A 13,877-nucleotide genomic window follows, 5' to 3' on the forward strand; every position below is an offset into this window, starting at 1 on the left:
TGTGTGAGTGCGCCTGTCTGATCACACATATTTTGGGCACCCACATGCTATTTTTGCTCCTTGGCACATGCTGGTAACATTCTCAGTTATGCTCACTATTTTGCTCTTGCAACTTGTCTGTAACAAGTTTTTGTTCATACAGTAAATTTACTGTGTTCTCTCATAACCACAGAAGACCACTGACTTTGGCTTGCTATATACTTATATTTAACAGTACAGATATACATCATAAAATGTTCACATAGGACCTTATGTAGAGATAGATGCATTTGCATGTTTTGTGGGAGAACCCATCCTGTATGTCCACTACCAGCCTAGGCTATGAGCACTAGAGTGGGATGGGGGGAGAGGATGCTTTTTTTTTTTTTTTTTTTTTTTTTTTACTATTTTACTTTATTTAAAAATAAACGTAATCACTTGCAAGGTCTGTGCTGGTTGTGATCACCAGCATCACGTATCCTGCACCAGAAATTGAGCAGCCACAACAGATAGCCTCCTGACAGGAGGCTATCTACAACTGCCTCGACCTCTACAAGGCAACAAATGTGTGAAAACACTTTTACTGTACCTTGAGTATGTTGAAACTCCCTTTCCCTCCCCCGTTCCACCTCTCTAAGCATAGAAAGTAGCAAGTGTAATATGCGTCCGAATCTACATAGGGATTTACACTTATGCATTTTGTCGTATGTATAAGCAGTAGGGAAAAGCGCAGTTAGTGGTTAGCACTTCTGCCTTACAGAGCTGGGGTCATGAGTTCAATTCCCGACCATGGCCTTATCTGTGTGGAGTTTGTATGTTCTCCCTGTGTTTGCGTGGGTTACCTCCGGGTGCTCCAGTTTCCTCCCACACTCCAAAAACATACTAGTAGGTTAATTGGCTGCTAAGAAATTAACCCTAGTCGGTGTGTCTATGTGTGTGTTACAGAATTAAGACTGTAAGCCCCAATGGGGCAGGGACTGATGTGAGTGAGTTCTCTGTACAGCGCTGCAGAATTAGTGGCGCTATATAAATAAATGGTGATGATGATTAACAACTAATCTCTGGACTCCTACTTACATATACGGGTTTTACTGAGGTACAATCACCATAAGGCTGCTCTGTAATTTACTTTACATTATAGCTGCGAGGAGAACCAAGAAAATGCTGATATGTGGTGTGCTAGCCTGCGTCACATATAACAGACCCAAGTAAATATTATTTTATTTTCACAGAGTAACAGAGTTTTACAGTCAGAGAACTGCAGTATTGCGGTTGTAACAATCACTCAGACATTGCATGGAATAGGCAACATTGCACACTGCACACTTGAGCATTCAATGTACTGCAGAATGTGGACAGCTGATGTGACCTGAAAGTACTCACGTGTGCCAGGGGAATAACATAAAATAAATAAGTGTTTTTTATAAATGAAAATGTTTCAGTTTTGTGTCTGAGACTGGGGGGTACCATAAGCCTGTGTACCACAGTCCTTACTCTATTTAGGATTATACAATGAATGCAAGTTGTGTGCCATGTATACCAACAAAATAAGTGTGGTGTGGTTGTGTTGGGATGGGGGGAGTATTGTGCTTTTATTTTATTAGGAAGTTGTATATATTGTATGATCTTGTGTATACTGTAGTTGAGAGCATGGTACTTTCCAGTTTATTTTTAAGTCTTTGCTGCAAAACATTTTTGGGATGTGTTCCCAGTAAGAAAATACTGGTTAAATCAAAATCCTTTCATAAAAAAATAAAAAAAAATATATAGTATTCTAACCTGAGACTTTAATAAAACTATATTCCCAGGCCTACTACTTGAACACAATCCTAGCACCAAAACTAACCCAGGCCATAGCCCAAGCTCATACTTGCCAACTCTCCCGGAATGTCCAGGAGACTCCCGAATTTCGCGTGAGTCTCACGGACTTCCAGGAGAGTGTGGCAATCTCCCGGATCTGCCCACTTCCTAGTGAAGTGGGCAGAATTGGGTCCAAAACCCTGCGATTCACCGGGAATTGCGGCCAATTTTCGGAGCCCCGCCCCCTGCACGTCCACCTTCCCCGTCAGGCTCCCGGATCATACTTGCCATAAATTGGCAAGTATGCCCAAGCTCTAAACCCCCCTTATCTCATTAGCCACAGTCCTATCCCTATATCTAACCCAGGGCTGTAGCCCTATGCCTAAAATCTCTCTAAAAATACAAGAAGCCCCATATACAAATAGCACGATTATGGAAACATCTGATATAAGCACAGATTTGATCATCTACATCCACAATCTATACAGAGAATCCTGAGAAGACAAAAGGGGGAAAATAATCCACAAAAGTCAAAATCTGTAAATTGTATTAATAAATGTAATTTATTTGAAAGTAACCAATAACACAAATGATTAAAATTTAAACAGGAACTTCTTTAATAAGGTTTGTGACAAGCAGATATTGAGGACAGATTATTGAAGCTTCAGGTCTCAAAACAAACCATTTTTAGCAACATTAAAAATAAGTTTATGAGCCAATGACAGGACTCTGCATTCTTGTATCTTTCATTAAATATTGGAAACAAATGGTTTTGCTTAGAAAAATATGGATGATTTCATGAGGTTTAATTTCCACCTTTACATAATTTCACTTTAACTCAGTTTGTCAGAGATTGCATCTGGTGGATGGAAAAAGATAGTAGGCCAAGTCACAACTACTAAACAGTCACTGCTCCTCATAAGTGGTAGCAAAAAGAAGACAGGGAAGGATCTGGAACATTCAAATATTCTTGTCCGACAAACCACAAAAAGAGAGTTAACTTTACTTTTGTGTTGGCAGAAAAATACATTTCACCTTTTTTCCCTCTCATAATAAAATATGCATTTGAAGGTCTTTAGTAAAAATTTTATTTGTAAACTGTTGTTTAAGGACAAACCTTTACACAAATATTTACCCTCACTGCAGTGCCAGACGGACTGAACACTAGAGGGGTGAAAGTGATTTTTTTTTTCATCTGGTGAGCTATGGAGACACACAAAAGGCGTGAAAGCTGAAACCACATTGGGTACAGGAGTGGTGGCCAATCAGCGCTGCAGTGACATTGAGGTGAGTATTGAAGGGTTAAAGGTCACTTTCACCATAGAGTGCTGTTGAGAAAGACATGTAGTCCAGAGCCCCTGGGACGGCGTCATGTCCAATGTATGGTGCCATTCTGGCAATGCAATACTCTGCTTGGTCAGGGGGGAGTTCCCGGCGCAGCTCATCAGCAGTAATGTAATTCTGCAAAAAAAAATAAAAAAAATAGATTTGTTGGTAGATGGGATTCACCCATTTCCCCTCCACGTCAGCTATGCAGACATCAGAAGGTAGGTTTATATGCTACAGGGCAGATATAATCACTAACCAAAACATTATACAGCCCATGAAACCAAGATACAGCAACCTTACACATTATTAAAAGATAAGTAAACTGCTCAGCAGTACATGTAAATTATGCTAAAGAGGGGTGAGGCTGACATCTCTGCAATTCTACAGCCCACACATTCAGGATCACCTTCTAGTATAGTATTTATTGTAAAATGTAATGTCAATTCTTACATATAAAAATACAAGCTCTCTAGACATGTTTTACAGACAACCACCTCAAGATGTCGCTCTACACCTCCTGATCAGACTAAGACAGTGGTTCCCAAACTTTCTCAGTTCGAGGCACCCTTAAGGTCATCATAATTTTTCCAAGGCACCCCTAAGCCAAAATGATTACTGGGTAGTCCCGTTTTTAAGTAGTTGGGTCAAAATGACGTAAGATGTATTTAGGCCCCTTCACTATCACATTGTGCCCCTTCATCATATCACTGCGCCCCTTCATCATATTACTCTGTGTCCCCCTTCAGCGTGTCTCTCTCTCGCTCTCTCTGTCCCCCTTCAGCCTGTCTCTCTCTCTCGCTCTCTCTGTCCCCCTTCAGCCTGTCTCTCTCTCTCGTTCTCTCTGTCCCCCTTCAGCCTGTCTCTCTCTCGCTCTCTCTGTCCCCCTTCAGCCTGTCTCTCTCTCGCTCTCTCTGTCCCCCTTCAGCCTGTCTCTCTCTCGCTCTCTCTGTCCCCCTTCAGCCTGTCTCTCTCTCGCTCTCTCTGTCCCCCTTCAGCCTGTCTCTCTCTCGCTCTCTCTGTCCCCCTTCAGCCTGTCTCTCTCTCGCTCTCTCTGTCCCCCTTCAGCCTGTCTCTCTCTCGCTCTCTCTGTCCCCCTTCAGCCTGTCTCTCACTCGCTCTCTCTGTCCCCCTTCAGCCTGTCTCTCACTCGCTCTCTCTGTCCCCCGTCAGCCTGTCTCTCTCTCGCTCTCCCTGTCCCCAGTCAGCCTGTCTCTCTCTCGCTCTCCCTGTCCCCGTCAGCCTGTCTCTCTCTCGCTCTCCCTGTCCCCGTCAGCCTGTCTCTCTCTCGCTCTCCCTGTCCCCCGTCAGCGTGTCTCTCTCTCGCTCTCCCTGTCCCCCGTCAGCGTGTCTCTCTCACGCTCTCCCTGTCCCCCGTCAGCGTCTCTCTCTCACGCTCTCCCTGTCCCCCGTCAGCGTCTCTCTCTCACGCTCTCCCTGTCCCCCGTCAGCGTGTCTCTCTCACGCTCTCCCTGTCCCCCGTCAGCGTGTCTCTCTCACGCTCTCCCTGTCCCCCGTCAGCGTGTCTCTCTCTCGCTCTCCCTGTCCCCCGTCAGCGTGTCTCTCTCTCGCTCTCCCTGTCCCCCGTCAGCGTGTCTCTCTCTCGCTCTCCCTGTCCCCCGTCAGCGTGTCTCTCTCTCGCTCTCCCTGTCCCCCGTCAGCGTGTCTCTCTCTCTCTGTCCCCCGTCAGCGTGCCTCTCTCTCTCTCTCTGTGTCCCCCGTCAGCGTGCCTCTCTCTCTCTCTGTGTCCCCCTTCAGCGTGCCTCTCTCTCTCTCTGTGTCCCCCTTCAGCGTGCCTCTCTCCCCTCTGTCCCCCTTCAGCGTGCCTCTCTCCCCTCTCTGTCCCCCTTCAGCGTGCCTCTCTCCCCTCTCTGTCCCCCTTCAGCGTGCCTCTCTCCCCTCTCTGTCCCCCTTCAGCGTGCCTCTCTCCCCTCTGTCCCCCTTCAGCGTGCCTCTCTCTCCTCTCTGTCCCCCTTCAGCGTGCCTCTCTCTCCTCTCTGTCCCCCTTCAGCGTGCCTCTCTCTCCTCTCTGTCCCCCTTCAGCGTGCCTCTCTCTCCTCTCTGTCCCCCTTCAGCGTGCCTCTCTCTCCTCTCTGTCCCCCTTCAGCGTGCCTCTCTCTCCTCTCTGTCCCCCTTCAGCGTGCCTCTCTCTCCTCTCTGTCCCCCTTCAGCGTGCCTCTCTCCCCTCTCTGTCCCCCTTCAGCGTGCCTCTCTCCCCTCTGTCCCCCTTCAGCGTGCCTCTCTCCCCTCTCTGTCCCCCTTCAGCGTGCCTCTCTCCCCTCTCTGTCCCCCTTCAGCGTGCCTCTCTCCCCTCTCTGTCCCCCTTCAGCGTGCCTCTCTCCCCTCTCTGTCCCCCTTCAGCGTGCCTCTCTCCCCTCTCTGTCCCCCCCTTCAGCGTGCCTCTCTCCCCTCTCTGTGCCCCCCTTCAGCGTGCCTCTCTCCCCTCTCTGTGCCCCCCTTCAGCGTGCCTCTCTCCCCTCTCTGTGCCCCCCTTCAGCGTGCCTCTCTCCCCTCTCTGTGCCCCCCTTCAGCGTGCCTCTCTCCCCTCTCTGTGCCCCCCTTCAGCGTGCCTCTCTCCCCTCTCTGTGCCCCCCTTCAGCGTGCCTCTCTCCCCTCTCTGTGCCCCCCTTCAGCGTGCCTCTCTCCCCTCTCTGTGCCCCCCTTCAGCGTGCCTCTCTCCCCTCTCTGTGCCCCCCTTCAGCGTGCCTCTCTCCCCTCTCTGTGCCCCCCTTCAGCGTGCCTCTCTCCCCTCTCTGTGCCCCCCTTCAGCGTGCCTCTCTCCCCTCTCTGTGCCCCCCTTCAGCGTGCCTCTCTCCCCTCTCTGTGCCCCCCTTCAGCGTGCCTCTCTCCCCTCTCTGTGCCCCCCTTCAGCGTGCCTCTCTCCCCTCTCTGTGCCCCCCTTCAGCGTGCCTCTCTCTGTGCCCCCCTTCAGCGTGCCTCTCTCTGTGCCCCCCTTCAGCGTGCCTCTCTCTGTGCCCCCCTTCAGCGTGCCTCTCTCTGTGCCCCCCTTCAGTGTCTCTCTCTGTGCCCCCCTTCAGTGTCTCTCTCTGTGCCCCCCTTCAGTGTCTCTCTCTGTGCCCCCCTTCAGTGTCTCTCTCTGTGCCCCCCTTCAGTGTCTCTCTCTGTGCCCCCCTTCAGTGTCTCTCTCTGTGCCCCCCTTCAGTGTCTCTCTCTGTGCCCCCCTTCAGTGTCTCTCTCTGTGCCCCCCTTCAGTGTCTCTCTCTGTGCCCCCCTTCAGTGTCTCTCTCTGTGCCCCCCTTCAGTGTCTCTCTCTGTGCCCCCCTTCAGTGTCTCTCTCTGTGCCCCCCTTCAGTGTCTCTCTCTGTGCCCCCCTTCAGTGTCTCTCTCTGTGCCCCCCTTCAGTGTCTCTCTCTGTGCCCCCCTTCAGTGTCTCTCTCTGTGCCCCCCTTCAGTGTCTCTCTCTGTGCCCCCCTTCAGTGTCTCTCTCTGTGCCCCCCTTCAGTGTCTCTCTCTGTGCCCCCCTTCAGTGTCTCTCTCTGTGCCCCCCTTCAGTGTCTCTCTCTGTGCCCCCCTTCAGTGTCTCTCTCTGTGCCCCCCTTCAGTGTCTCTCTCTGTGCCCCCCTTCAGTGTCTCTCTCTGTGCCCCCCTTCAGTGTCTCTCTCTGTGCCCCCCTTCAGTGTCTCTCTCTGTGCCCCCCTTCAGTGTCTCTCTCTGTGCCCCCCTTCACTCTCCTTTACTTACCTTCTTTCCTGATGTCCTCTCTGCTGCTGCTCCTCACTGAGGCTGACGGACGTGATGACGTCACGCCCGGCAGTCAGTGAGGAGGAGGATCCGGCGCTGGATGATTGGTAAGTTTTTTCTTTTTGTTTTTTGTTTGTCCTCTTCTTTTTATTGCTAGGGATCGCGGCACCCCTGACACACTTTGGGAACCGCTGGACTAAGAACTACATTAAGTCTTGACAGACAATGTCACATAGTGGACTACCTTGGGCTGGGTCACTGAGCTACCCACATTTATTTTCCTTTAAACTGTTCCTAATAGGCTGCTGATGGACAACAACAAATCATGGACACGCTAAAATCGACAGTCCAAAAGTGGTTGTAGCCAGTAGGTAGTAAGGCATTAATGGCACTATAAGTATACATGCAGGGAAAGGAGCACAAACTAGGATTTTATTGCAATCCCTGTTTTATCACTGTGCACACATATTAATATGGAGGTGTATAAGTCAAGACTACATGTGCAGCATACTGTATATTGGATACAAGCTGACTTGAAGCAAGAATAGATATCTTGGTGTTCTGATTATTTACCCTGTCTGTATCCAAAGAGGTCTGTTGTCTCCTTCAATGACAGTGCATTGCCTATTTTTATTTATTACTTTTTTGGTTTTGAATCTAAGAAGAGTGAAACATCCTGGTTTCTCATAAATATACTGAATATACCCTGCTCCCTGTTTATTCAGTCTTATTTATTCCACCACGCCAGTGGCGCACGCAGGGGGGGTTTCTGAGTCTCCAGAAACACCCCCCCCTCTGCGCTAACTTAGTGCCCACCATAGCGGCACTGTCCTATACAGCAGCTGCGGCGCTGTCAAAGAAGCGTCTTCTTTGACAGCGCCGCGGCTGCTGTATAGGACAGCACTGCCGAAACGGAGCTGCTGCGCATGTGCAGCAGCTCTCTCTCGTGTGTTGTTTTTTTTGGGGGGGGGGTCGGGGGGGGGGGGAAACCCCCCCCCCTGACAATCCTGCGTGCGCCCCTACACCCTGGCTTCTCAGCTGACAACTTGCATGTAATATTGACAGCGAGAGGAAGCACACAACCAATCACCATGTGCTTCCTCCTGCTGTCAGTAATGAGTATTGCATCAGTGACTTGTTGCTTTATAAAATATTGGGAAGGAAGGGATATTGCAGGCCTGATACAAAGAAAACAAGGGAGTGAGTGACTTCACCATCATGTGATGTCACAGCCAGTAACTAAGTAAGCCCATATTGTAGATTACAATAAATGTATGTACTATATAAAGCCTTATCTCTACAGACACTGCATTGTATACTTGTACATAGTAATACACCGATAAAGCTTATGTTTTCAAATTTGTGGTTGCTAGCAAAATAGAATGGCAAACAGAGACTTATTATTCAATGCCCAATAGCCACATGATAAGTGTGTACAAACCTTATCACCAGCAAGAACCTTAAAAGAAGCCATAACTTGGTCAGCGGTGTCGGTGTCTGCAGTTTCGCGAGACATGAAGTCGATGAAGGCTTGAAATGTTACCACTCCTAGTCTGTTCGGATCTACAATTCCCATTATACGGACAAACTCTGCTTCACCCTAGAAAAGAAAACAGTGAGGAATATTTAATTACTGTAGTTTAATGACAACACAGCTATAGCTATACTGTAAACCTGTAGAATGAGTATGTAGCTCTGTTGTGCTGCTTCTCAACAGTCTGCAAGGGGTTGTTCTACCTCCCACCTTATAACTGACCAGTGTATTTGACAATGATCACCAGAATCAGTACATGTCCAGTCAGGATCTGGGGAATATAGCACAAGATTTATTAGCTAGATCTCCCATATCCTCTTTGTCCTACAATGACTGCTCTTTACAAGCTCCTTCTGGTTGATCCCTATCACTTACAGCAGATGTCTTTAACTCCTTTACCTAAAGCCTTTTTTTTTTTTAATAAAAAAAAGAAAAGAGAAGGACCAGAGAGATTTTTAGATCCCTAATGACATTATGGACATACCCAACTCCACTGCAGGAGCAGTCACTTGTGGAAACACTATTGACATGGCAGTCCTCTCAGTCTATGCTTACGCTGTGGCCATCAAGATATTAAAAAGGCTTTGTCATTATAATTTAGCTGTACCAAAAAAAAACTTGGTGTCCTTACATATGCATTTCCTTTAAAAACAACAATTCACGCAAATAGTACTAACATGAAAACACACTATGGGCTTTGTGGTGCACAGTCAATTGTACAAAAAAATGGTGTTGTAACCCACAGCAATGAAGAAGAGACATGTTTGCAATTTCTAAACTGTACTGTAAAAAAAAAATAATACGACAATCTAATTGGTTGCCATAGGCTACAACATTTTTTTTGTATAGTTACCTGTGCACAGAGTTTTAGAAGTGTTATCTGGACTAGACTATGTGGAGTTACATCAATTACTATGTAGTCCAGGCACCTTGCTACTTCTCACTGCACGCTTGCCATCAGCTTTTCCTATTGGCTTTATAAGTTTATGCATCATCACATGATGAAATAGGAAATAGCAGCCATGTGGAGAGAACCAATTTCACAGGTCTATGGCTTTTATCATTATCCCACAACTGACACCACAAAACATACTGCATGAACAATCAAATGAATACGACATCTTTAATATTAATACAGTGTTATATGTTTAGATTAATATTTAAAATCAAGGTTACTTCTTTAAGTTTCATTGTGAAGGAACTTAATTTAAAAATTGAGCTGTAAATTGTGCCAATTGAAACCCGTAATCTAAAAACAGAACAATGTGCACAATGCACAGGAACTACTTTCTCAAGAAAGATAAAATCTACAGAAAAATTAAAAAAAGATATATTATATATTATATAAAATATAAATAAATATATATATATACTGTATATAAAACAAATATAGCAGTTCACCTTTTAGGGTCCAGAACTGGTACAAATCATGTGTGCAATAATAACAGGTTCATAAATATAGGATTAAGCCATAAGGAGCCAGTTCTGTAGGTGCTTGAGCACAGCCTATATTGTTGCTGCAGCTGCCAAAACAACATTTCTAAGCATGGCATTTTTCAGTCATCTGGGGTAAGAATAACCAGAGCACCCCCCAATACCAATAATGTTTAAATGTTGGCTCCTATGGATTAATCTAAAGATTTTATAAATAACCTATACAAAGTGGTTTATTTATCAAAATTGGTAAATGGTGCATGAAAGTAAATCCACAGTAAAAAGACATCCTGCAACACAGACAATCATGTTTTCCCATAGCATTACCCTGCTACGGGAAACTGAATACAAGCAACTGTCTTACGCACACAGTGTAATTAACAATCACATTTCCTTTGTATGTCTGTGTTCTTCTTGTGCCGGCTGAGGACCACCAGCTTGCCATTTCCCCAGTCCCAGTCTATAGCCCGGTGTAAGTAACACAGACTGACATCCTGCTTAAACAGTTACATGCACATTGGCAAATGAAATATCCACTCTGGTGGCCATTTTTTATTTTTATTAGTTATACCTAACAGAACCAAAATGGTAATTTCACAAATTGAAGCCCTCACCTATCTTCTGTAGAAGAAGCGTTTGTACATGTTCTGCCTATAAGAACATGGCTTCTGTTGATGTAAGTGGCTTTCAAACCCCGACACATAAAAAATCTGTTCTCGCTGGGAATCTTAAGATCGCCAACATCAGCAGATACAGAACTTTGGGAAGGCATGTATTCCTTTTACTAACTCTCCCCATAAAGAAACAGCAATTTTCAGCAAGTATTGTTAGATACACTTTCTACCAGAGTGTATCTAACCATCTATCAGATAAACTGAGTTTTGATTTTGTACACATGTCCCTTTTGGTTATAAAAAAGAAATTCACAAAAATGGACATTTCTTTAGCGCTATTACTAGTTCGCTCATATAAAATAAAGCTGTAGTTTATGTATATTTTCCCTTTAAATATGAATAAAACCACACATACTTAACAGCTAAGTAAATAACTCATCATGGTGGTATAAGTTTCCTCCTCAGTTCTATCTTGTTCTTACAGCATCATACAGTAGAAACAGGTTTACTTTACCATGTTGTAACCCATGGAGATGAGACAGGCTCGGAAATCATCCCCATCCAACATGCCAGTCTTCTTCTGCAGGATGGATGACCAGTGATAGAAAGGACAGAACATAAAAAGGTGCAATAGAGAGCAGAAACAGGAGAGTCAGAAAAGAGTTTGTATATCAATATTTTGTGAAGGAAGAGTCAAATATTAATATGAAATACAGATGACAGTAGTTATTTAGAAGGAACGCAGAATGTGATGTTTTGAAGAAGTTTGAAAGTTTTAATAAGGAGAAGTTAAAGAAGTGTAAGATTGATGTTGACAAAATAATAAACACACATACAACATTAAGGAAATAGGGAGAAAAAATACATTATTTTTACTGGCTATGCAGTAAAACAATAATATGCAGCACCTGGGAAACCAACATTCACATTATTATCCAGCAATTGTTCTAACTTATACACGTGGTAGTTTTCAGTACCTGAGCATCGTTTCCAATATCGTAACCCAAGCTGATGAGGCAGGACTTAAATTCCTCTGGGCCAAGCGTGCCGGAGTGCTCCTTGTTATAATAAGTGAGAGTACAGGTGTCCAGGACATGCCATGCCAGGGATGGGTGACAGGGTGAGGGCAGAGAGATTGTAAGGATGGCAGGGATGGTTGTGAATGAAGGGTCATGCAGAATAAAGCAGGAAAGGACATGCACAGGGTGGAAGGAGACAAAAAAAGAACATCGTTAAAATGAATAATTGTGACAAGGATGCATTTAACAGTGGATGTTTTAGGGCTCATGCACATTGGAGATTCTCCCCGCATTGTTCCGCTGTATGAGTTCCGTTCCATTCACCTGGCATTGAACAGAGCAAATGTGCACCAAATAATGCTTGCGATATCTCTATTGTTAGCAAAAGGGTGATGCACATGGACACGGATGAGAAAGCAGGATGAAGCATAGGTGCTTAGTCCCACAACGCTTTACAAATCCACATGCACTGCCCTGGTGCTCTCCACAGGGATATATCCCATTCTCAGGTGGATTTCTGATCAAATGAAAGAGCTCAGACAGAGGAGCCAGTGAAGGAATCACCTGTGTGCACGTACCCGAAAGAGGGTAAGACTAAACACGGATTACTTCTCACGTAGCGGATAATGACCATCTCAGTGCCTGTGTGTAGGTGTTCAGCTCATCTCTCACACAGGTTATTCTGAGATCAACAGAAACATAATGAAATTCCCCTGACAGGGTCAACAACAGCTGAAGATCCACAGGTTGCTTAAGCCATCATCACAGAAATCAAATATAACCACACTTTAGTCCTGATTTAAAGGTTCACTTATCTATTACTACATAAATGGCACTATGGAGGGATCCGCTAAATGACTTCAGATACACACAAAACGGTACAAGAAGATGACATGCCTTTTACCAGTAACAATCAATAAGATGTCATTACTATAACTACTATACTAGCCTGCTGAATGCTGATATAGGATTGTTTGTTAAGTGTTACACACATCATTGCCCTTTGCATATTGTTATTAATAAAGGCTCCAAAGCCTTATTATCAGCTCACTGCTCGCTACATGGTACCAACAAAACAATCTCTGTGTTCTAGGATATTAAGTGCATTCTGCATTTCTATGGGGGAAGTGGGTTTGAGTTTCATGAAGATATAATTAGGTTGAAAACTGGTCCTTTTCTTTAAACATGATATGAAGAGTCTCTCTACACTCCGTCTAAATGTGCTTTCTACATGCCAACAAAATAACCAAGAAATAAATTCCATTCTAAAGAAAAAAATAATTAAATTAATTCAGTTCTGAGAAATTACTGCTGCTCTAAAGAAATTATGGGAACACTGCACTCAACACTAATGTTGCTAATGCAGATGACTGAATAGCTTTTTTTACTTAACATAAGGGGTTATAGTTCTCCATAACTTACATTACATAATATAGGATGGATTTTATAGAAAAACCCACTTAATATCTGTTAGAAAGTAGAATAAACTATAACATTAAATCGTAAAGATCACAGATGATTACAGCTGTTCATAAAGCTGCACACTCATTGTCAGCAGCTGCGTACTACACCTGCTATAGGTAATCAGGGTTACATAGCTGACGTTTTGGCGAGTGCTGCTCCTAACTACTAATAATTTGGGCAATCCCTAAATATACAATAGGCATTAATTCATGAAACAAATAATCACCAGGTGTTTTATTGTATACATTAAATAACAAGCCTGTCGTAGAACGTAGCAGTAGATAGAGACAGAGCAGTGCTGTTTATATGTAGACACATGCATGCTTATTGTACGTATTGTTTAGTTACATGCATGACTACCCTGATCCACATATAACGGTGCTCTTAAACATTCAGACTCATGCATGTTTATCCTACAACACAGCCACAGTGCTAGGCAGGTTAGGCCCATTCCAGGTGTTTCAGCCATTTTCCCTTTATCACTAGGGTCACCCATATAACACCTTCCCATATTTTCTATATAGTCACATTCATTTTTACAATGGTCCCAACCATACAGTTATTTAATCCACAGGTGTTTATCAATAACCTTGTCCCAGCAGAAGTGTATTTATAGGTGTGTAAACTAGGCCCTCACGCTACTCACATGAGCACAAATTATGACAACTATTAATAATTAAAGGCTAATATCACCCTAAAACAAACCTTTAGAGAACATATCCCCTCCACTAGCTAGTGACACCGACAGCATAGGAGAATTCATGCTCAACTTTTCTTTTCCAAGAGCTGGCAACCTGTGATATGTTAAAATTTGAACAGAGCTGTGACTCTGCACACTCCGCATTTGTGATTGATACCGTTAAAAGCGGAGGACAAGAAATGGTTACTGCACTAGGGAGGGAAAGTTCCCCAGACATGAGGGTGCCTCCGGCATTGGTTCTGGTAGTAGGGGCGAGGGGGGGGGGATATTAGTTAAAAATAAATTTTTGGAATATACTTTAAGCA

General features: G+C 44.7%; 1 protein-coding gene across 3 annotated transcripts in view; it reads right to left on the reverse strand.

Moving 5' to 3' along the window:
* Nucleotides 1-2,319: 2,319 nt before the first annotated feature.
* The window catches only part of ACTN1 (actinin alpha 1), a 95,995-nt gene continuing 84,437 nt past the window's right edge, over nt 2,320-13,877 (reverse strand). The window contains exons 19-22 of one of the 3 annotated variants that reach the window (XM_075192178.1): nt 11,367-11,447; nt 10,904-10,969; nt 8,249-8,407; nt 2,320-3,240 (exon numbers count right to left, since the gene is read on the reverse strand). In XM_075192178.1, the coding sequence (XP_075048279.1) occupies nt 3,082-3,240; nt 8,249-8,407; nt 10,904-10,969; nt 11,367-11,447 (465 nt within the window). In that variant the 3' untranslated portion in view covers nt 2,320-3,081. The remainder of the gene's footprint in view (nt 3,241-8,248; nt 8,408-10,903; nt 10,970-11,366; nt 11,448-13,877) is intronic. The other 2 variants (XM_075192180.1, XM_075192179.1) reach the window with 2 other exon arrangements.

Source organism: Mixophyes fleayi, chromosome 12 (assembly GCF_038048845.1).
Source record: "Mixophyes fleayi isolate aMixFle1 chromosome 12, aMixFle1.hap1, whole genome shotgun sequence".
Classification (NCBI taxonomy): Eukaryota; Metazoa; Chordata; class Amphibia; order Anura; family Limnodynastidae; genus Mixophyes; species Mixophyes fleayi.